This window comes from Anopheles arabiensis, chromosome 2 (genome assembly GCF_016920715.1).
Source record: "Anopheles arabiensis isolate DONGOLA chromosome 2, AaraD3, whole genome shotgun sequence".
NCBI classification, from domain to species: Eukaryota; Metazoa; Arthropoda; class Insecta; order Diptera; family Culicidae; genus Anopheles; species Anopheles arabiensis.
The window spans coordinates 6,014,446-6,037,736 of NC_053517.1; the positions used below are offsets into that span (position 1 = coordinate 6,014,446).

General features: G+C 47.3%; 5 protein-coding genes and 1 long non-coding RNA gene across 6 annotated transcripts; 4 read left to right on the top strand and 2 right to left on the bottom strand.

Annotated features, from left to right (window-relative positions):
- The first annotated feature begins 731 nt into the window (after nucleotides 1-731).
- Nucleotides 732-10,903, top strand: LOC120895750. Its single transcript, XM_040299339.1, has 3 exons — nucleotides 732-1,682; nucleotides 6,840-6,968; nucleotides 10,134-10,903. The coding sequence occupies exons 1-3, from the start codon at nucleotides 1,289-1,291 to the stop codon at nucleotides 10,253-10,255; spliced, it is 645 nt and encodes a 214-aa protein (XP_040155273.1). The 5' UTR covers nucleotides 732-1,288; the 3' UTR covers nucleotides 10,256-10,903.
- Nucleotides 10,904-12,346: 1,443 nt separating this feature from the next.
- Nucleotides 12,347-13,976, top strand: LOC120894846 (proteoglycan 4-like). The gene is made up of 2 exons (XM_040297693.1): nucleotides 12,347-12,509; nucleotides 12,596-13,976. Exon 2 carries the CDS (start codon nucleotides 12,604-12,606, stop codon nucleotides 13,936-13,938), a length of 1,335 nt encoding a protein of 444 aa, XP_040153627.1. The 5' UTR covers nucleotides 12,347-12,509; nucleotides 12,596-12,603; the 3' UTR covers nucleotides 13,939-13,976.
- A 100-nt stretch (nucleotides 13,977-14,076) lies between these two features.
- LOC120893948 lies at nucleotides 14,077-16,291 on the bottom strand. Its single transcript, XM_040296204.1, has 4 exons — nucleotides 16,228-16,291; nucleotides 15,829-16,171; nucleotides 15,419-15,726; nucleotides 14,077-15,358 (listed from the first exon to the last, which is right to left on the bottom strand). Exons 3-4 carry the CDS (start codon nucleotides 15,699-15,701, stop codon nucleotides 14,169-14,171), a joined length of 1,473 nt encoding a protein of 490 aa, XP_040152138.1. The 5' UTR covers nucleotides 15,702-15,726; nucleotides 15,829-16,171; nucleotides 16,228-16,291; the 3' UTR covers nucleotides 14,077-14,168.
- LOC120893950 lies at nucleotides 16,010-16,587 on the top strand. Its single transcript, XR_005738165.1, has 2 exons — nucleotides 16,010-16,068; nucleotides 16,133-16,587. It is a non-coding gene; the product is annotated as an uncharacterized LOC120893950 (long non-coding RNA).
- Nucleotides 16,588-16,778: 191 nt separating this feature from the next.
- LOC120893949 lies at nucleotides 16,779-20,250 on the top strand. The gene is made up of 2 exons (XM_040296205.1): nucleotides 16,779-16,794; nucleotides 17,056-20,250. Exon 2 carries the CDS (start codon nucleotides 17,300-17,302, stop codon nucleotides 18,374-18,376), a length of 1,077 nt encoding a protein of 358 aa, XP_040152139.1. The 5' UTR covers nucleotides 16,779-16,794; nucleotides 17,056-17,299; the 3' UTR covers nucleotides 18,377-20,250.
- Nucleotides 20,241-23,257, bottom strand: LOC120893947 (zinc finger protein 418-like). The gene is made up of 4 exons (XM_040296203.1): nucleotides 22,714-23,257; nucleotides 22,053-22,644; nucleotides 21,010-21,980; nucleotides 20,241-20,939 (listed from the first exon to the last, which is right to left on the bottom strand). Exons 1-4 carry the CDS (start codon nucleotides 22,889-22,891, stop codon nucleotides 20,698-20,700), a joined length of 1,983 nt encoding a protein of 660 aa, XP_040152137.1. The 5' UTR covers nucleotides 22,892-23,257; the 3' UTR covers nucleotides 20,241-20,697.
- Between the last annotated feature and the right edge of the window lie 34 nt (nucleotides 23,258-23,291).

The following is a 23,291-nucleotide window of genomic DNA, read 5'->3' on the forward strand; positions in this document are numbered from 1 at the left end:
CTTGAACATTTTGGTGCGTTATGCGGCCATGTCATGTGGATGATCGTACGCTTACCGGAAAAGACATTTGAAAACATTATTTTACATACTTTTGCTACGTATGCATTGCAAGCGTACGTTACATACGGAATTTAAATTCAAATGTGTGGACAAAATGTTTGGACAAAATACATAAACAATAAATTCTGTCGAGTTTAATCAGCAAACTCACTGGAAAAGCCAGCAAAGTAAAAAAAAATTGCTTCACTTACAATGTAACAGTTGCATTTTATTTGAAATAACAATTTAAATGTGCAAGGAATAATTTCAAAACCGTTGCACGTTTTTCATCGCCTACCGAAGCGATGTTTTCGATGCGCGAATGTACGGGCGAACGCACTATGGGTCATTAAAATGGACAAAAGCAAATTTTAAAATTTTTATTTAGAAAATGTGGATCTCGAACTATCTATAAAAAAATCTAAATCTATCTATAAATAATCTATAAATCTATCTTGTATAAAAAGCAGTACAAGTTCAGTACAGCAATTTTTCAAAAAAAAAAAACATCAATTGAATTAAACAAACCACGCATGAAATGCGCTATAAATGTGTTCTTTTCCCATTTTAATTTAAGACATGTTTTTGTAAAAAGTAAAAAAAAAACATCCCAACCCTACGCTGTGGGGTTTGACGCACCTGATTTCATTTTTTCTCGTGTGCCGCGCTCACAGTAAAACTAGCCGGCACACGAGCGTGCATTCTCTGCCCGACCGTGGTCGCGTAAACGTGGTATTGCTCAGTGCGTAGTGAACATAGGGCGTTTGGTTACGGACACGTGCTAGAGGCCTCCCTTTTTTTCTTCCCTAACATTTTTGTGCGCCTGTATGAGTGTTAAATAAAGTGATAGTGTGCGTGTGTGTGCGTGTGATGTGATTGTGCGTTCATTTCCCTCGTTGCCTAGGGGAGAAGGAAGTGGGCAAGTGTTTGTGGCATGATTGTATCCTTGCAGGAGCAAACTCGGAAAAAAAACACACGCAAGGGGATGAAGTTATTTATGATTAAGCGGTGAATTTCCTTCCAGTGCTAGAATGTTTTGGGAGGAAGGGGGTTGGTATTTTCTAATCATTTCAAGTTGAAGTTGTGAGTGTTATTTGGTGTGGCGTTAAACATTACAGTGATTCGCACCGAAAAAGGGAGCACCAACTCTACATAATCCCAGTTCGGAAGTTTCGTTTCGAAGGCGGTAAACGCACAAACCTTCCGAAAAATCAAACACACAAACACACACACAGCTAGACCAGTTGCCATGACGCTCGCGATTTCGCGTTTGCTGCCAGTGTTGGTGTTAGTTTGTGGCGCCCGTTTGTCGCAGGTGGCGCGGGCCGCCCTAGCAACGAACGAGGTGCACCTTCCGGAGGAGCAAAGCACGCACCGGCACCACGCACACCACGCGGGCCAGAAAGAGTCGCCGGAAGTACACGGCGGCAAGGTGACCTATGCATCGCCCAATCCGGTCGCCGTTTATCACATCGAGCACAACCAGAGTGAATCGGGCGCGCGCCAATATCTGGCCGGCATGGAGGAGGCGGAACTGCGGGTGCCGGGCTGGTGCAAGCAGTGCAACGAGACAGTGATGGAATACTGTCGCTCGGGCCGATTTCTGAACGACCATTGCTGCTGTGAAAACTCGTACGCAATAGGTAAGCGAGCAGGGAAAGCAAAGAAGCGTGAGTCATTCTTAGTCGATGCGCTAGCAGTGCGCAAAGCAGCATGGTGGTGGCGTAGTGTGGCGGATTTACATACAAGCGGTCCCAGGAGAAGGAAGGACACGGTGTCCTATTAAGCACGAACAGGAAAATTATGCTTTAAATGAGCAGTTTGCCTGTTAGTTTTCCCTTTCCACTGCTCCCTCGTGGAAAGCAAAATAGGTCACGCAATACACGTGTTGCTAGGCGATGATGTCATAAGGACACAAGTGCCTCTAAAATCGATTGCTGGCGTGGCGTTTGCCCTTTTTTCCCCCGTGGGTGTTTGTTGGCGATTTCTTAACCTGCTAATCGTAGTGTGCGATTATTTTCACGCACGCCGAGATTTGTTTTTTGTTTTGGTTTTGTGACGAAGGTGTGGGATTTGCTCCGTTGGTAAGAAGAAGTGCTCAATTCGTGCGCCGTCGATGCTGTTTACCCTAAACATCCGATGCGTCGACCTCTTTTCTCCTTCTTCCTCTCGCTCGCTCGGGGTGCGGTGCAGTATGCAAAAATGCATTCCTCCTATTGCTCTCTCTCTTTCACTCACACATAACCTTGATCTATTTAGTGTGTGCTTGGGATTCGTGAACGGATTAAGTTACAATTTAGCTACGCAAGCGGAGGGTGTTTGACGATAATAGACATCCGGTTTGGGAGGGAACCATACGCAACAGTTTTGTGGTGCACAGTTGTGTGTGTGTGTGCGCATAAAACGTGCATAAATGTGCGTATTAGAGGAAGATTGCAGACGCGCCTCTCCATCACCTCCACAGCCTCTACGCTCTAAGAACAAGAGGTTTTAATAGGGAGCGAAAGAGAGAGTGAGAGAGAGAGAGAGAGAGAGAGAGAGAGAGAGAGAGAGAGAGAGAGAGAGAGAGAGAGAGAGAGAGAGAGAGTGGCAAATTGCGAATCGTTGCGTCATGTGTCCAGCGTTTTTAAACGGGACGCCTTTTTATTTAAACGGTCGCCTGCGGTGCTAACCTACTGGGTCGTCGTCTGACGGGTGTAACCTTGCCAGTGGAAAACAGGTCTCCCAATAATGCTACCCCCGCGTCGCGTGTGTGCATGTGGAAAATGATGCAGCAAATGACGACAAATTGGCCACGGGGAAACAAAAGGCTCAGGCGCCCGTGGCGGCACGACGCAAGGGAGATTCACTCTTTCACCCTCACTGTCTCGCTCTCTCTCTGTCTGTCGTTCCCTCGTGATGTGTCTCGTGCATGCTGCCCATTGGACAGCTCTTCCCTTCCCCACCAACGGATAACGATAACGAGACACTAACGCACTAAATTGCATTTACAATTGCAAAGTTGATTAGTCGTTTGTTGTTTTCTTTCTGCTGTTTTTGTGTTGTTGTTGTTGTTTGGTTGAGAGGGAAATTGGCCCGGTCATGCCGTTTCATGCGGCGCGTGGTGGTGGTGCATCGGTACACGCGTTTTCTGCCCCATCCCACACGATGCACACGATGTTCAACCGTTTAAGGTGGACAAATGGCGCACCCCATTTCGTTGCTTTTTTCTTCTCACCACCATGGGGTGAAGAACACCTTTCTTATTCTTTTCGTTCTGCTTCGGTTCCCTTTTTCCTTGGCACAGAGCCCAATCGGGTTCGGGGCGAACCTGTGCGCGCACTCTGAGCTCTTATTGCGCAAAGCGGAGACACACGCGCGCGACACGCCGAATGTGCGGCAAAGAGCAGATGCGCGCAAGCAAACACACAATCGATTTGCATGACAAAATATCGAAACGATACTAAAACCCCGTAACTCGCTTTTGGGTTTGGTTCGTTCGCGGGGAAGATGAGGGGAGGTCGGGGAGACAACGGTAACCGTCTGGAAGTCAAGAAACGCAGCAAAGGAAGCATCGTTTTGCGAGTGCGATTTGAAGCGCAAACAACACGCGACTATTTGTGTGCTGTGTGAGTGAGTAACGGGGTCGAAAAAGGAACTTAAAAAAGAACACAAACCGGTGGCGATACATTAGCGCTTCCTTCGCGGCTTTCAAACGAGGGGTGAGTTAGATGTTGCTCGATGGCTTTCTCGGAAGATATGGGGGGGGGAGAGGGGGGCACGGGGGTAAACGTTGCCGATCGCTCTATCTATCGAATGTACGTGACCATCTCGCAGCACGAGTGGCAGTGGCGTTTTCGTGCATCAGCATGGGAGTTTCCTGCAAATCTTATCAAAAAGTCAACAAATGAAGGCAAAAATCCAGCATTTTTTCCTTCGCCTGGGTAACAAGCAGGGAGCACCATCGCGGGAGTCTCTGTCTAAACCAAGCCCTATTTTACCTTATCAAAATAACGCTACCAATTCTACCGCATTGGGCAATCGAGTCTCCTTGGCGGTAGTGTGTTCCAGGTTCTATTTTGTTACGAATCTCTCGTCTCTATCCCTTTGGGTGTGTGTGTCTGGGTGCAAGGACACAAAGAAATCATACATTTTATGCTTTTTGGGGGGGTGAGATTAATTTATGCAACATGCGCACGACACGTGTCCGTGCGCTAAGTCACGCAGCAACGTCAAAAAGACACGGGGAAGGTCGTTGAACTGGAAGCTAGCACCTCGCAGACTGTCGGCCAGCAGCTCCCTCACAGTGCACCGTTTTACCCTAGGGTCCCTAATGAGACAGGAAAAAGTAGGTCTCTCCGGAGCGTCCTTCTCCTCATCACCACGGGACCAAGTGACGAACTCAACCCAGTGAAGGAAACAGACAAAAAACCCTTCAGAACAGATGTTGGTGTGTGGGACCGCATCGAAAGAAGGGGAAAAAAGAAACGCACACACACACCGTTTGTGGTTTGTGCGGCGTAATAAAGTGTCTGCGGACAGGAACTACAGAACGGACAGCGGGAAGGTAGTACGTGGAGTCATGTTTGAACGTTTGTGGGGCTCTTAGTGTGTGTGAGTGTGTGTTGGTTTGAAATACGGCACAAGGACACACTTTCGACCGTTCCTTGTTTCGTGGCCGACTGCTCGCACCACTTTAAGGTAAGCGACAAACCTTTGATTCTCTACCACCAATTAAACATTCCAATCACACAACCATCGCGTTTGATTCGATCAGCAGCAGCAATAAACTCTGGCTTCATTGAATTACTGTGCAGGCTCTCCTCCATCCCAGACACTATTATGCATCACGCGGGAGAGTCGTCTTGTCCACACTGCAGGCGACTCACAGCTGTGACGTCGGCCGTTGCTTCTTAATCTAACGCTCCGGCGCAGATTGATTATGACAGTTTAGAACGTGCCCAAGAGCGGCGCCGTCCACACACAGCCACACCGGCTCACAAACAATAGCTCCACATGTGTCGGGGGGAGGAAAGAGAGAGAGAGAGAGGACAAACGGCCATAACCCATAGGTAAGACCGTTAACAGTTGATCAAGCTGTCATGGCAACTCAACAAAAACGCTCCGAACCCGGGCGATGACAATCGAAGCAGGCGTGTGCACATCTTCCGCTTCACTCGGTACGTACGCGGCCGCCATTCTCATCTTGATGCTCGTGCCCTTATTCTTGGGTGCACATACACGCACGCACACATTTATGAACACACCAACATTCCACGGCCCTTTCGGTGTGCGATTTTGCAGTCGTTCAAATTTCACGATCAGTTGATCACGTCGATCCCCTCCCCCGGAGGAGTCCCCGGCCCCTCGGGTGTAGGTAATGCGATTTCTGGCTTCCTCGCCATTAGTTACACCCAATTGTGGCCTCCCGTGTGCCCGTGGCCCGGAACAGAAGCTTCACCCCGACGACGAAGACGGAGACGTCATTGGACATGCAGCGCACGCACGCGTTCCGTTGGAGAGAAGCGACCGACGGCACGCGTCCGACCTAGTGTCCGACCCACGCTGTAACTGGATGCCCTTCGGAATCCGGCGTTGCCCCTCCTGTAATCTGATACCTAGATATTCTCGATATCGATATTATCTAATTCTTTTACCCCTTGTTCCTTCCTCTCGTTGCTTTACAGCCGCGCAAGACGCAAAAAACGACGCATCGCGCACTGGCACTGAAGTTTTAATCCGCTTCTGATGAGTTTACGCGCATTACACCGCTGCTCTGGTCTGACGGTGCGCATCAGCAGTAGCAGCAGCAGCACAATTAGTGAAAGATAATAACAATAATAATAACGATAAGAAATTCATGTACGCATCGGCCAACGGTGGCCAATGGTGGATTTTCACCCTCATTAGCAATTCCGGGGTCGTTTCTTGTTGGCATCGGCATCCCGTAATCGGAGACGGCCGATCGAACGCTTCTGAATTAGACGAAGACCCTCACACACACAAGCGCACACGTTGGCTTAGGTTAGGTTGGTTGTGAGGGGTCGGTTTGGTCGACCGGGCGAAAGTAGCGCCACAGTAGCGCGCGCATTTGGTGGCCGTGGCGCTTACGGTGGGAATTTGATGCGATACTCAGTAGCTATTAAGAGGAAGGATAATGTAAAGAGGCATATTTAATTAAATGGTCATAGGAAATTCTTTTCTTTCAAGCATATCTTCTCTCTTTCTCTCTGGCTTTTCATTTCACATCTTAACGGCAACAAAACACTCCTCGCAACCGTTTGTGAGGGAAGTTCAGCTCATGATCGCTTCTCGGAGTTAATTTGAACTCGTTCCAAAACAGACACACACAAATTGGCATACTTCAAGTTAATATTTAAATTCCAGTAGTCCAGTGAAACGTCCTCCTCCTCCTCCACTTCTCTTTCCTTTCTCTAATGCTACCCCCTTTCCTCCCATTGCTGCTGTTCGCTGTGTTCCCATTTGCGCACTGGTGTTGAAACGATTTTCGATAGAGAATGTAAATTAAAGCATTTTCCCTTCCACTTTCCCAAAACCAAAACAAATTCCCTCCATCCTTTCTTTGTAGCATGGGTGAAGAAGAAGAAGGAGAAGAGAGGAAAGAAACTCCTCCAAACATCCCAAAAACACGTGCTGTTACTGCTGTTGCGTTTGATTTTTTCACAGCGCGTCCGCGCCATCGAGGAACACGACGATCCCTATGCCCCAGACACACAGCGCGTAGAGTGACTCATGTCCCTTTGTTGCCTCTGCCTTAGTGATTATCGTGTTTTTTCTCCTGCTTTTTTTTTTCCTTCCAGAGCAACTGCCATGGATACCTCACACCTGCTACCGTGAGCAGAACCCAAAGTGTGAGGTGAACGCCGGATCTTGCCCGAAGTATCGCGCGATCAAAGTGTGCTGCTGCGATCCGGCTACCAAGCAGGAATGTAAGTAACCAACGTTAAACTCCAAAATCTTCGGATCGAGAGATGGGGAGAGGTGTTTATTTAACCTTAAATAGATCGATAACGAGCAAACACACACTCACACGAAGCGGGAGTTTTTCCTTTGGGGCAGGAGAACACTTTTCCGATATGAACTTCACCCAGATTAGCATCTCTTTCATCCCGGGAGAGGGCGTGTGGTGGCTTAACCACACAGAGACACAAACCAGAAGCCGTGCGATTCCCGCTTAAAAGGCACACGGCCCTCCCCTGCACATCTTCAATGGAACAAGTGGAGGCTCATAATCATCATCATCATCATCATCGCAGCTCATAATTAAAGGAAGGATCTCGGCAGCAGATACAGCAGAGGAGAAGAAGACGAAGGAAAACGATTTAGTTTAATAGTTGGCCCTCTTGTGGGTGGAGAACTGCTACTGCAACCCACAAACCTCAATACATTGCGGGGGGTGGCCCTCAGTAGTAGGTCGTCTTTTGGAGTGCAAATTGCATCTCCCCCCGGGGCCAAACCAGCCCTCCCGATAGTTGTGTGCTGCAAAAACTGATCGTCAGATCGCCGTTTTTCGGAAGATCATGATGATTGCATTGGCGCGCTTTATCTCGAGGCAATGTAAGGGGGGTTGATGAGCTCTGTGTGTGTGTGAGGAGAGGGTGTAAATATTTACGCACATAAAACCCGGGCGGGTACGGGATTTAGAATCGACACAGTTTCATTTTCGGCTAATGATTGCAACCTCCCCGAAAGAACTGCACATCCTCGTCCGGTGCTGGTTGGTGTAAAGATTTTACGACACGACTGCAGGCATGTATTGAGCTGTATTGTTTACGAGGCAAGCGCACAGAACAAGCGGCTTGTCTAATTTCCCTGTACACCCAGGAGGGGAACCCTTGGGACATACCTACGCGCCACCGCGCGCACTGGTTGGTTGGGAGCGCGATGATTACGATGTTGTGTGGTGTGTTCCGGAGAGCGCGGGAAGAGAAAAGCAAAAAAAAGGAAATAGATCCGGTTTTACGACGCCACAAAACCAAAACCACGTACAAGCGTAAAGCCCGGCGCGTGAACGACGACAGTTGGCAAAATAGCTGCTAAATACGTCGGTGCGAACCGTGAGCCGCATGGGTCTTTCTTCCCCCCCGGCCGGTTAGTTTAATTTATGATTGATTTTTGAACATACATTTGTGGGTGATAAAACCCCGTCCCGGCGACTGTTTTGGAGCATACACGTAACCAAGGGCAGCAATGGGGAGGAGAGTTTATGGAATGTTTCTTTGCCTTACATTCCAATTTCACGACCGTGGTGTGCTCATGATCATGTCATGATCACACGGGCTTTAGCACAGCACAGAACGTTCTAAAAAGGTGTAGAAGGGAAGGAGGATAGGAGGATGACGTTGGATTTGGGTCGCGGTTGCGAAAAAAAGACATTGGGAAGAAAATATTTAAATCACCGTTTACCCTCGCCCATCTTTCGTCAGCTGGATTGAAAACCTCCGGGCAGTGGTTTTTGTGAGTGTGTGTGGGGAACGCACATTTCCAACAAGACGTTAATCATTATTTTCCATCAGAGACGCGAGTGTCTGTGGCGTATCAAAGGGGGGGGGGGGGGATAGATTTGTGAACTGCCGACAGACTCAACGCCGGCACAGATCGGAGTCGGTGGACGGGTTTTCCTTCAGATGCATCACCACTTCCAACCCCATGCCAAGTGCCGGTGTGTTACTCTGCCGGGCGAGCATTTAACACCTCAGTGTTTATTGGAGGACTTTACCTTCAACTGCGGCACTCGATTGACTGCTGCTGCTGCTGCTGGTGAGGTACACAAGGGGGTAAAAAGGGATGATGTTCTGTCGGGCGCTAGAGAGCGCTCTTAAACAAACAACCTGTATGCCAAACCAGTGGTGGTAACATACAACAACACTGGAAATAGATCATGTGACGACGACGACGACGACGATCCGATCATCAAAGAAGAAAGGGACGGGGGAGAAGAGAAGCGTTAGGGGATGCGAACGAAAGGATGGTAACCGTTTGTCACTTGGTGTGGTAAATATTGGGAATGTGGAATCCGTTCTCGGTTGGGATGTTGTTGTGTGCACTGTCCGATCAGCGATCGTAACATCGCGCTGTGATCTTTGGGGAGAGATAGATGAGCAGTAAGATATGGTACCAGAATTTAATGATACACTATATGTAGATGAGAATCAAATATAAGAACGTTTTTCTGCTATTAATGCTCTGCCCCCAGACCGCTTTATAGGGCCAAGTATATGCAAGGAGTTTAAAAAAAAGAGCTAAAAGGCGTGTTATCACATAGCGCATTTTGGTACGCATGCAAACAAACCTCTCCGAAGCACCAATCTTGCAGTAGGGGGGAGAGTCCTATACAACCACCATTAATCATGAGTAATGATATCATGCTAAACGGATTGTAAAAATGGCCCCTTATCACCAACCCAACTCCAATTGTTCATATCTCGCCATGTGTGGGGTTAGAGTTTTGCATCATTCGTAGAGATTGTAGAAAAAAACAAACACAAAAGCAAGTTAATTTTCGTTTCATTTCGCATCTCGTTCTCCTGCGCTTCTATTTCTATTCTCCTGCGGGCGAAAGGTGACTAAACCATAAGCCACGTGCTGCTCGCGCGCTGATATTACGGCGCCCCTGATGCGTACTGACAGCAAAGCGGCTGGTCGCGTTAACATTCGCGCATTTGGTGGTGACCACCGCAAAGCCTGTGATTGCTTTGATCCATATTCTTCGAACCGGAGACCTTGGCGCATGGCTTCCTTTTCACGTTAGAGAGGGGGAGAGAAAAATAAAACTAATCCATTAGTAGTGTTAGTTTTGCATTTTTTCACATTTCGTAACCTAATGCCTAGTTGTCCAAGGGCCACAGCGTGCGGTTTTTCAGTCCCGCCGTTGCCGGCAAATGGTTCGTATCAGTGTGGCATAGGGTTTAAGTGAGTCGTTTTGTGTTTTGTTTCCCCCCCCCCCCCCTCTAACCTCCACGATCTGTGTGAAGGTTTTAGAAAAGGGTCTCAGGTTGAGAAAACATTTAACATGATTAGATCAGTGCCCTGTTTCGCGTCATCTTTCTTCCCGTTGGAGACTTATTCCTCTTTTTTCAATTTTTCTTCCACAGATAAAAACAAATATTCGTCCGCCATCAAACCGGTGGGAGCAGGTACCGGACAGCTACTTACACTGGTATGCGTTCTGCATTTCGTCGCCCAGTTTGTGCCATCGCTGGTTGATCGGAGCTAGCCAGCAGCTTCCTAGTGGATCCGGCTGACGTCCGAAATAGGAAGGAAAGCTGTTCGCGCGTACTTAAAGTGACCTTAGGAACGCTTTGCCTTCGCGCTCGTGATGGAAGGTTGCAGATTTTTATTTTATACGTTTGAACGAAACAGTTGGACGGGATTCGAACATTCACGCGTGATGTAACGGCAGCATTCCTTGTGTGATTATTGCAATAATTGGAACCCAGTATCGAAAAGTGCTCGCGATTGGTGTACAACACCATTGCGGGCGGTGTAAAAATGCACTAACTTTTTGTTCGTTTTTTTTTGCTCTTGTTTGTTTTGTTGATTTGTTCTGTGCTCTCGAACACGATCACCACACATCGAAATTGTGGAGAGATGATTTAATTTTAAAAAAAATAATCCACCGAACAGTGTGTGTTTGGTCCTGTAACAAAATTATTGCATCTAGATCATTAGTAATTAGCATAAGTTACCGAAACGAAGCTTTGTCTGAGGACTTTGGTTGAATACAGCAATACCAAAGCAATGCCAAAACAGATAAGTAAATGTAACGAGAGAAGCTAGTTCAATTGGCGTATTGTACGAAACTAAAGTAAATAAACTAAACAAGATCTATGTGATCCATAAATGTGATGTATAAACTAGTTAATTTATAGTTTGTTTTTTTTTTAATGGAATAGATTTTAAGAAAAATGATGACATTTACCTTATTTCCATGTTTAAATGCAGCAGTTTTGGAAACGCAAGTTTCACATCAGGATGTCTTGGCATTGTGACTTGGCTACAACGAGAAAAAAAAAACAGAAAACAATCCATCATAAACGGCTATTTTAAAATTAGACCAGTATGGCTCGCATGGCGACGTGCAACTCACGTATAGATGGCGCTCGCACTGTGGGTGATTGCCCACCAAGCAATTTGACATGTCGGCCGACGTCGGATTTGTGCAAATTTGCCCAGTCGGTTTGTATCAAGATTGGAGTCAAATGGCAGTAGGTTTTGACTGAATTGAGTGGCACGAACACTCACGGTAACTCATTTTTCATCTTGGCGGTTTTGCTTTGGCGGTGTGTTTGTATGTGTAGCTCGTGGTACCCTCTCATCCCTCTCTCATCCTCATACCCCGCTCGCCTTACAGTCAATTGCAGGAGAGAGCAAAAAAAATGAACAAGGCTCGCTCGCGCACAGCCTAGCCACGGCTCGCGCGTAGCTTAGCCACGGCTCTTTAAATGTGTGTGTATGCACATGTGTATGATAGTACTGTGTCGCCTGCCTGCGTTGGCTTGCGCGCTCATATGGCCCCATATGGTGGTATTATTTCGCTCACATGTATCGGCTGCTGTATGAGGAGAAGTGGGAGGAGAAGAATGAATATGAATGATCAGCTGATGGGTTTTGTTGGGGTTAAAGCTTATGCAGACGGAATGAGAAATGTACTTACTGCGATCCCGATCCTGGCGATTGTTATACCGGCACGATACTGCGTAGACCATCCGAGTGTTGTGCGGCTGGCGTGTTAGGATTGCAATATAATGCATTGAGATGGATTGCATGATAGCTTGATATTTTTTTATATGTACTTTTTTTGCCCTTTGGAGCAAGCAAGTACAATTGTGCACACTTTCTCCGTAGAATTAGTCAATTCTTTGGCACGCATGGAAATGTTACGGAAGGAGCATTGGGCACAAAACGCGCACTGGTATGGCACACAAGGCACACTTGATATTTTTTTAATGTGTGTTTTTTTGCCCTTTGGAACAAGCAAGTACAATTGTGCACCCTTTTTCCTTAGAATTTGTCCATTCTTTGGCACGCATGGAAATGTTACGGAAGGAGCTTTCGGCACAAAACGCGCACTGGTGGGCACACAACGCACACGCATTTTTCGTGGAATTTCATTCATTGATCTGCACCGAGCACAAGGGAGGAAGGGATGGGGTGGCGAGAAAGGTTTGTTGTGCGCGTCGATGGAAAACAGGGCACACTTGTTTTTCCTCGAATTAGTCCATTCATTGATGCATACGCTTTGCAATAAAGCGATCCCTGCGTTTGGTGCTGCATTGTGGGGCAAAATTTTCGCCGAATTTTTCATTCAGCTGTCCACACGTGTTTAGGGTTTGGGGATAAAAGACATTAGTTCCCTGATCTTAGTGTCCGTTCATTAACGATTTGACTCTCGAGCAGTGCAGTCCTACGTGCAGTCGACAGTGGGGAAAATTTTTCAAGTGTGTCATTTTTTTGCCAACAACAAGCAGGTAAGTTAGAAATAAAATTTTGTGATGTGATATTTGTTGGTAGTGCGAATTAACAACGTGTGATGTATGCGTGAACTGTTTTACAGATCCCAAAATGTCTAAGGACCTAGACCCGGACTTCTGCAATTTATCAGCAACACCACCATCATCCCTCGAAGATTCTCCCACTTCAACTGCTGTACCTCCCGAGAAACGCAAAAAAATTGTTTTCATTCAACCAGGACAACCCCGTACATCCGTGCCTATATCGATCCCAGCTACTTCCACCCGCATACCACAAATCACACGCACAATAGAACCACGAGCATCATCGTCAAATGAACCAACCGTGCCTACCAAGCAATCGAAACTTATATTAGCTAGAACTATACCCACCACATCCGTGCCGCAGCGAAAATTATCCACGCAACCTCGTATCACAACAAAAGTTCCGGAAAAATCATCCCTTCCTCTACCGATGAATGTTGCGCAGCATACACATAAAAAAGTAATATTGGTAGGGAGAAAAGTGCCCACCAAATCATCGCTAGGAATCCAGCAAACCACTACAGCCATACCCTCCGTGCAGCAACCATCTTCACGTAATCCTAATCAGCCAACAAGAAAAGTGCCAGAGCGATTCGTGTACCAACCACTGAAACAGCAACCAACATCGGCCCTGAAAAAAGTACCCCCAACAACATCCTTACCTGTGCAGCCAACCACTCTCACATCTACCGTAGTGCAACCACGAGCAATGCCACAGCCGACCAAGCCACTTCCAACAGAACCACTTCCGCCAGAACCACTTCCGACAGAGCCACTTCCGGCAGAGCCACAACCACCCACGATTAACAGCAAGCTCGATGCAATAATGCGACAGCTAGATGGACTGCAAATGTCGGTGGAAAATTTAGATAAACGCTCCAGGCGGATTGAAAAATCAGTGGGGCTGGTTCAGGTAACGACCGACCAGGTGAAAAATTGTGTTTGCAATAGAGTACTCCAAGCCCATCAGGAAGAAGAATTTGAGTTTGAACTACTGAATAATGTGGAAGAATTAAAAGAATTTAATGAAAAGCTGTCTGATCCCCAGTACGAGGTTAAAATATTTACATGGGCGAACGGGCGCATTGCCAGCGAAGCTCCCGAGACGAGGATGCAGGAAGCATTGAACTTTTTGTTCACGAAGGAGCTTCTCGCGCAATGCAGTTGGACTGGTGGTGGCAGACCAGTAAAAAAATTTCCGTTTCGCGAGCTACGAAGGGTGGTAAAGCTTTTTAAAATGATTGGCAGCAATCGATTCTATGCCATCAATGAAACAATGGTTGCAAATTTTATCGGCAAAAAGCTTCGCTACGCTCCGGACCAGGTGAAAGCCGAAAAAACGCGGAAAGCCACAAATCCATCTTGTCTAGATGTCGAAGAAAATGTAGATGAAAACGCGTGAAATAATGTAAATATTGTGTGTGTGTGTGTGTGTGTGTGTGTGTGTGTGTGTGTGTGTGTGTGTGTGAGAGAGAGAGAGAGAGAGAGAGGGGGGGGGGAGGAGAGAATTTTGAATTTATGTAAATATAAAAAAATAATGTTTAGACGGTAATATGCAACGAAATATATTATGAATTTTGAACATGGAATACCTTATGCTTCTCTTTTTAGTGTTGAGAAAAAAAATATATTTTACGCCATACTATGAGGCACCGGAACGAACATGTAAATTTCAACTGTTTTGGTTTTTACCGCAACAAGTTTGAACTTTACCTCTTCAATTGGTATACGTACCAACGATGAAAGGTCTAAATGTAACATGTTTGCTCTCCGTATATTCATTATGTATGAAGAGCATGGATAGTCAAACTGTTCACTGGTTTCACTAAATAGATGGCAATGTACAACAATCGAACCCTGTTCGCGTGATGCTGTGCTGTACATTCCTATATTCTTATTTTTCAACATAAACCAGCAATTTTTTTTATCATTTTTTAATGTGCAATTAGCCATCACATAAGCAGTAACATCATTTCCTTTGTTGACTATGTACGGAAACGAAGGCTCGTTAGAGGGCCGTGCGTAGTTAATGTGTTGCAGCTCGGTTAACCTGTTCACAGCTTGTGCTAAACAATTTCTACCGTTTCGTAGTAAATTTTTGGGCTCTTGAAGATGGCTTTCAAATTTGTAGGCAGAAATGTTGTGTAGTGGTCCAAACCGAACAACATCTTCGTAAACATGCAACAGGTAATGGACATTACTAGACAAAAACGTGACGCCATAAACGGTGGCAAAATCGAAAACAAATTTTCGCAACATCTGATCTGCCATTGGCCAATCATCTTCGTATTCAGCTGAGCTGAACAGAGTCATGCCACAGAAGTACAGCATGAAATGGTTATACTCAACATCGCTTATTCTTCCCTTAAGGACAATCAAGCTAATGTTGTGCAAGAAGTAGTTGTACTCCAAACCTTTCCAAAAGCGTAAATATTTAAGGCTCCGCACACTTCGTTGAAACTCTGACGGCAGAAGCAGTTCCCGAATCTCGTTGGAAACTGCTTCGCGTATCGGTTCCGTCCACCTACGACTCGTTCCAAATATTCCTTCAGTCCAATTTAGCATTAGTCTGCGCGTAACTCCGTGATCTCGTACATGCAGAGGTTCTGAGGTAATTATATCTTTGATAATGTCGCAATTGTCTAGCTTAACCAAAGGTGTAGTGGTTTTGCAATGGTCGACGTATGCACCATTACAGAACTCTTCATGGGTCCGTCGCGCAGCACCAAACTGCCCGTAGTAGGTGCGTTTCGTTGTTGGATCCTTTGTGGCACGGGTCTTGCATTTAATGCACCCGTAACGAGCGTTAAATGATTTAACACCTGCAATGTGATATACAGCCATGAATAATCGTTGCGAAAGTAGAAGCTAACTATTCGTACCTTTGATGTAAGCTCGAGCTGGTGTATCTGCTATCATGGCCCGGAACCATATTTTATATGGGCGACCGTTTATCAGTAGTCCATTGGCTTGCAAGTAGTTTAGTTCCGTGACAAATGGTTGCAAGTAACCTTGAAGGCTTCCCGGCTTACTTTCCCCACAAAAAATTGCCACCGTCATTACCGGTACATTTGGCATGTCATGAATTCTCATCAGGATGGGCCAAAACTGAGTTAAACCACTTCTGTGAAGTGGTAGCCCATCCACAAAGAAAATTAGCTCCATTTCATTGACGTCCGGTGTCACAAGTCTAAAACAGCGAAGAAACCGGATTAATGTAATATGAACTGAACAAATGTGCCATTTGAGGGATCATCGTACCAGTCGCTTGTGCTACAACAATTATAATTACCTAAAGTACGATTTAAGGCTGCTAGCAATCCCCTGATACCATAATTGACCACCCGAGATAGTAGAGACCAGACTCCGTGTGGTATTCGCTGAGGGAGTCTCTAAAAAAGTTCTTGCATCCCTCGGCAGCTCAGGATGGTTGTGTTTGCGAAGCAAATCTAGCAACACATTTGTGCGGCGATGCGAAATGTTGGCCTCCAACACCCATACGCGAAGAGCATCCTTGAAGGACAAATCGTCGGTAAGGAAAGGTTGGTCACCTTCGTCATCTCCATCGTCAAATTCCGTTGCATTATTATCCTCAGGGTCCGAAAAAGACGCATCACTATCAGAACAGTGTGCAGCTGAAAACAAGCAACATTAAAAACACTGCAACAAATCCAATCATAGCAAACAATACCTAATTCATCCCCCGACAATGGAATATCATGCTCAATCACTGGAGCAGCGGATTGAGCAAGTGGCTCTGGTGTTGCTGTAAGAATTTTTGGTTAGTAATATTAGCATCAGTCCACCACGGTCCGTCTACACAAGCTTTTTACCAGTCGGTGCCGAATATTGGTAGCTACATCCTGCTTCCTCCATATCCATGTCCCATTCCCTTGCATATTGCTTCAACAAGCTATCACGCTTCCGATACGAGGAACCAGTCTTTTTATCACGCTGTGCTGCCATCGTAAAGTTTTAGTTTTTTCCAAAATTAACTGATCACGGTGAAAAATAAATATATTTGTGTTGCTTCGAGCTGCTGTCAAACGAATTTTTCAAAATGGTGCGTGCGCCAGTTGTGCCAGAAAGAATAAAACTGATAAAAGAACGAGAGAGAATGATTGAGCACCAAGGTTGTCATCGGTTTCCATAGGAGTCGCTCAAGCGCTGCTTGAATGTGTGTGTAAGCCGCCGCAGCTGTGAGTTGCTTGTATGGAAAAGGTCGCTCAATTCAGTCGGCTCTTGGTCAAATTGCTTGGTGGGTGGTGGGAAATTGCTTGGTGGGCGTCGCCAGCGACTCGAAATCGCTACGAATTTCCCTCGCCGGCGATGTCGCTTATAAGTACTTGCGACGTCGGTTTTGACGTCTCCCGACGGTTTTGCAACGGTGTGCCTGTCCTTCCCTCCCCTCCCATCGGGTTTTGTTTACATTCCGCCATTTGTGTAATCACGCTTGGGCAGTAAAATGTGATACAATTGAACCGGCTCATAACACCATGATTTCGCTTACCTTTCGTAGTTTTTCACTCGTCTGCTTATTGCTTGCCGTGTGCCGGACAGTTGATTGCAAGCACGATCCGAAATGGATAAAACCGGGCGCCCTGGATCGTTGGAGACAGCAGCAGCAGCAGAAGGAGCGCTCACGAGAAAACCATCCCAACGATGCGTCATGCGAGGCGGAACCAACGGTATGTGATTGTCTGCCTGTGGTTGAATCAGCATCGTCCATACCCTGCAGCCCAGACATCAGCGAAGATCAACGAATGGCCTTGGTTTACTACCGGAAGCTAGTTCAAACGCTATTTGGACGCAACACTCCCGAACCACCGACGAAGAATGTCCACACAATCGATCTATCCCTACGCATCTCAGCGCGCGAACAAGCGAAGCTGCTGGACGAATCGACCTCGGCCCGTGAGCTCAATTGGATAGTGTCAGCAATCTTGGAACAGTCGGACAACACCCGGCAGTGGGTAGCTTTCCGCGAAAATCAATGTGAACGTTTGTACGGCTTTCTGATGCAACTGTTCGAGTCGCAGTTCTTGCAGTACATACTGCCAGTGCTGCTGATGATTGCCGGTTGCTACGCTCTCCGGGTGATTGCTCGCATTACACATCTGCATCCCTTCATAGTGTTCCTGCTGCTCAGCTTAAGCATCACGGTGTGCAAGAAGTGGAAGGAATGCAACGAAAATTTGGCCCGCAAAACGTTGGAAAGTATGGAAGCTCCTCCTACGACCCGCTGGACGTCTATATTTGGAACGTTACGTTCCCGGCAGGATGGCGCTACGCCGCTTCTGATATGTGATCCGCTGCAGGTGCTGGTGCAATCAACCGTTTCGATACAGGCCGACTTCTTCAAGAGCATGTTCAGTGAGTTCTATGGCGCATACACCGAATACACAAAGGATGCTGGATGGCTTGAGAGATCAATGATCGGCCTACTGATGCTGGGATTTGCGTACATTCTCATCACGGCACTCGTTAACGTGGGTATAAGCAGTGGCTTTCAGATGTTCGGTACCATAGTTACCAGCACATTGCGATCATCCGGACCAGCCAACAATAATGGCCAGCAGCAGCAGCAGCAACAACAATTGCCAACGGTGAATTTAAACTTTCATATCAGTGACGGAGCCGCACGATCGATTTCGGTGGCCGAAATGTTGCGACAAGAGAGCCAGCAGCGAATCGAGGTAGTGTCGGAGGAAGTCGCCGCGCCGGTGCAAGCGATTGAGGAAGCTACAACCGTGGAGGCATACTCTTCGGAAGCCACCACTAAGGAAGCTACGAAGAAATCAGAAGAAGTGCCCACGGAAAACGCAAACGATGTAAAGTGATTATTTTGTGTTTAAGATAAGGCTAGTGCGTAATGCTTAGGTGTGGCCATTAATGAGATAAGTGCCGCCTAGTGCTGTCTTAGATTGTTAGTGCTTTCTTCAACGTGTATTGTACCCCTTTTTTCTATGAAACAGTTATCAAATCGTTAGGGATAAGCTCTCCCCCTGTATATTATACCCGGCATGGTCCGATGTGTGAGTAGTGTAATCGTGCGCGGCACTGTAGAGCAACGCGAATCGAAACAACATGCTTCCGCTCACCATTCGTAGTGTATCGTTCGTCTGCATGTTGCTTGTCGTGTGTCTTCGCATAGTGGATTGCAGACATGACCCGAAATGGATCAAAACTGGCGCCCTGGATCGTTGGGGACAGCAACAGCAGCAGAAGGAGCGCTCACGAGAAAACCATCCCAACGATGCGTCATGCGAGGCGGAACCAACGGTATGTGATTGTCTGCCTGTGGTTGAATCAGCATCGTCCATACCCTGCAGCCCAGACATCAGCGAAGATCAACGAATGGCCTTGGTTTACTACCGGAAGCTAGTTCAAACGCTATTTGGACGCAACACTCCCGAACCACCGACGAAGAATGTCCACACAATCGATCTATCCCTACGCATCTCAGCGCGCGAACAAGCGAAGCTGCTGGACGAATCGACCTCGGCCCGTGAGCTCAATTGGATAGTGTCGGCAGTACTGCAGCAGTCCGACGAAGCTCGGCATTTGTCGCTTATCCGCGAGCAGCAATGCGAACGTTTGTACGACTTTCTGATGCAACTGTTCGAGTCAAAAATTGTGGACGGTTTACTACTGCCAGCGTTCCTGCTTATCGCCGGTTGTTACGCTATCCGGGTGATTGCTCGCATCACACGACTCAAGCATTTCACAGTATTCCTGCTGCTCATCTTAAGCATCACGGTGTGCAAGAAGTGGAAGGAATGCAACGAAAATTTGGCCCGACAATCGTTGGAAGGCATGGAAACAACGCCTCCGAGCCGCTGGACGTCTATATTTGGAATGTTTCGTTCCCGGAAGGATGGCGCTGGGGCGCTCCCAATCTGTGACCCATTGCAGGTGCTGGTGGAATCAACCGTTTGGATACAGGCCGTCTACTTCAAGAGCTTGTTCAGGGAGTACATCAATACATACACCGAAATCACAAACGATGTAGTATGGTGGCAGGCGATACTTATCGGTCTGTTAATGTTGGGATTTACGTACATTATAATCACGACTCTCGTTCCCATAAGCATTCGCAGTGGATTTGAAATGTTCGGGACGGTAGTTTCCAGCAGATTCCGATCATCTAGGCCACTCGATAATAATGGCCAACAGCAGCAGCAGCAGCAGCAACCACTACCAACGGTTAATTTGAACTTCAACATCCGTGACGGACCAGCACGATCGGTTACGGTGAGCGAAATGTTGCCACATGAAGGCCAGCGCATCGAGATAGTGTCGGAGCAGGTAGCGGCACCAGTGCAACCACTCGAAGCAACTAAACCGTCTAACGTAGGGGCAAAGTGTGTACGGAGAAACCGGAAAAAGTGACGACCCTGTAAAACCAAAGCGATGTAAAGTGACTCATTTGTGTTAGAATAGGGCGGGGATGTAAAGGCGATTTATGTTTGTGTCGGTTGAGATAAGTGACGCTTGTGTTCTTTGACTATGTATATATAGCGCTTGTCTGAATGTGTTATTGTAGCCCCCTTTCGGATGCGTTTTACGACATGTCCACAGCGCAAACAATCGTGTAATTTCTCGTTTCTCTTCAGATCGAATGCTTCTTTATGTTTGTTTGTAAAAAAAAAATATCTGCCAATGGTGTGCTTTATGTTTCAAAATAATAATAATATACGTTCCTTTCGATTTTTTATAAAATGTGTCATTATTTCGTACGCTAAGGATAAAGTTCCATCTATTACTTCGTTTGGTACAGTTCGCGCATTTAAGTTTGTTAATGTTCAGTTCAGTATGACGTCAACGTCATTTTATGTTACGTTTATAAAATAGAAAATTCTCTCATCCTTTCTCACGCACACACACACACTTGGAATAGAATCCGAAATGTCTCGTAAATGCCTCTTTTGCACTGTTTATCTAATCACTAGCCTATTAATGGACTTACAAGAATTCTGCTGAATTGAGCAGGTGGATTTCGATAAGATAGAATATCTAAAAAGTATACCTCACGCCAATAATCCAGTTCGCATCGTCCCCATATGATTTTTCAATCGATTTGGTATCAAGACGCAAGACCAATCTCTGCCACTGTTTGGTAAACATCCTGTGGGTTTGCCTTCCCAGCAATCCTTTACCGTCATTCGCCAATCGAAACCGGAACGGTACCACTGTCCGATGGCAACTTGGAGCTTCCGGCGAGAAACGGTGCGGGATTGGTCAGGTGTATAAAGTGTGGATTGATAAGCCGAAACTGTTGCTCCTCGCTGCTGTTGCTGCAGAACGATACCATAGCGGGCAGAATGGGTAGATGTGCATCGTACAGTAGCGTACCACTGAACGTTTCTTCCTCGCAGCTCGACAATGCATTGCTGGGGAGTTCTGTGTAAAAGGAAAAGCGGAAAAGTGTAAGCAAACTTCTAGTAGTTACTTTTGAAAAAGCTTCCTCTACCTTGCGTGATGAGATCGTTGCAAACGCTGGACTGGTCCGCCATCGGGCTTCTTACACTAAAATCACAATCCACTTCCGGTTGAAGCAGACTACCACCGTTGAGCGGTACGTCGACGGCATTGGTGCCGCCGCCAAGCTGCTCCAACGGCTCCGGAATGCTAAGCTTCGATTCGTCGGACGGTAAGCACTGAAAGATGTCCTCCATCTCATCTGCCAGCGGCTGCAGCAGATCTTCCTTACAAACTAGATTGAGATCAATGTTGGAACTTTCGCTAAAGTACGGCAACGATTCGTCCTTCAGCACGTCGGGCAACGGTATGATGGGCCGTTGCTTAACCGCCGCTCGCTTTTTCCCCTTTTCGCCCGCACCACCGGCGGTTACGCTCGCTTCGGGCAGGGCCGGCGGTTGCTCCTTCTTGCGCACCACCCGATCGACGGGTAGCTTTTTCTTCGTCATAAACTTCGGCACACTGTCCAGCTTTTCGCCGGTCCGGTGGTCCACTTTGTGCCGGCGACGGATGTGCTTCAGCCAGTTCGGGAAGTTGGTGAAATCGCGCGTACAATATTTGCACTTGAACGGCCGCAGCCCCGAGTGGATGTTGCTGTGCTGCCGCAGCTTGGAGCTGCTGAGAAAGCCTTTGTTGCACTCGGTGCACACGAACGGCCGCTCGTTGTTGTGGACGGCGGAGTGTACCTTGAGGCAGCGCTCCGTTTTGTAGCACTTGCCGCACAGCTCACAGCGGTAGGGCCGCTCCTGGGAGTGGTAGTTGAGGTGCCGCTGCAGGTGTGCCTTTTCGCAGAACGCTTTATCACACTGGCCGCACTGGAAGGGCCGCTCCGTGAGGTGCGTTTTGTGGTGATGAATGAGGTTGATCTTCTGCACGAACGTGCGGTCACACTCGGGGCACGAGAACTTTGGGCTTTCGGAGTGTATTTTACGATGCGAGTAAAGGCTACCGGTGGAAAGCAATCTGAATGGGGTGAGAAAGAAAGAAAGAATTTAACTATTGCATTTCGAGCTTGCAGATCATTTCCACACGTACTTTCCACAGTCCGGACACTCGACCAGCTGCTTTGGTGTGCGATGAAGCTTTCGGGAATGTTCCTTGAATTCGGCCTGCGTAGCAAAGGTGGCATCACAGCGGGGGCAGGGTATGACTTGCTCGTTCCCATTCTCCCCACCATTCTTCGCCGCACTGCGCTCCTTGGACGTGCCGGAACCGTTGCTGCCAGGGGGCTGGTGGATGTTTTGGTGGCGCGTGAGATCAGACTTTTGGTGGAACGTTTTGGAGCACTCGGGACAGGTAAAGCGCTGGTTGGCGCTGTGCCGGTAGCTATGCAGCTGGTACGCCCGGTACTGTTTGATGCGCTTGTCGCACACCGGACACTCGTAAACCGGTTCCTGTTGATAGTTGGTGCGATAGTGCAGCTCATACGCCGCACGGGAGGTAAACGTTTTCTCACAGTTACAGCATTTGATGGTCACTTTGCTCGGCTTCTTATCGAGCCCTTCCCTGTCCGCCGTTTGCTCGAAGTTCCCTTCCTCTACCGCCTTGCGCAGCGGTACACCGTTCGTGTCGAAATACTTGGTGGGGGAAGGGTTTTGCGGTTCCATCACCAGCTTCAAGTCATTGCCTGAAGAAAAACGAAACAGAATAAACGTGAAACAACTGCAGCATACTCACAGGCAGCGACAATACCTACCACCAACGAGTTCCTTTTGCTTGCTGCTACCATTGACAACGCTTTTCTTCACTTTCTCATCCTGTGTTGCCGTTTTAGGTCCTCGCGGGGGCGACTCTTTCCGTTCTTCGTGCGATATTTCCGGCGGGCACTTCACCGTAACCGCATCTTCCATGGTGTGTTTGCCCAAAAGGTGCATAGGACTTGTAATGTGCCCCTCCCCTTCTAACCAAAATCAAAACAAACAAACCGGGAAATCGCCGCAGACGGACACGAACGCAATCAAAACACCACACACACACACACACCCTCCGCACCCAACCGCGAAAAGTGAGGTTAGGTTTGGTGCGAGCGGAAAAACTTTGCCCCCGCTTAGATTGCCTTCAACTGGACTGTATCGGATGAACTTTATGCTCCCCACACACTTGTTAACTTGCGCAACAATAATACACTAATATTATCCGGAACGGTTGCATAGAACACAGAAAAAAACGTATTATTTTACACACAACATCAAAACAAACAATCACTGGCGGGTAGCCATCTTTCTTTTCCACCACTTGCTCTTCTCCCGTCCCTTTTCTTCTTCTTCGTTGGCA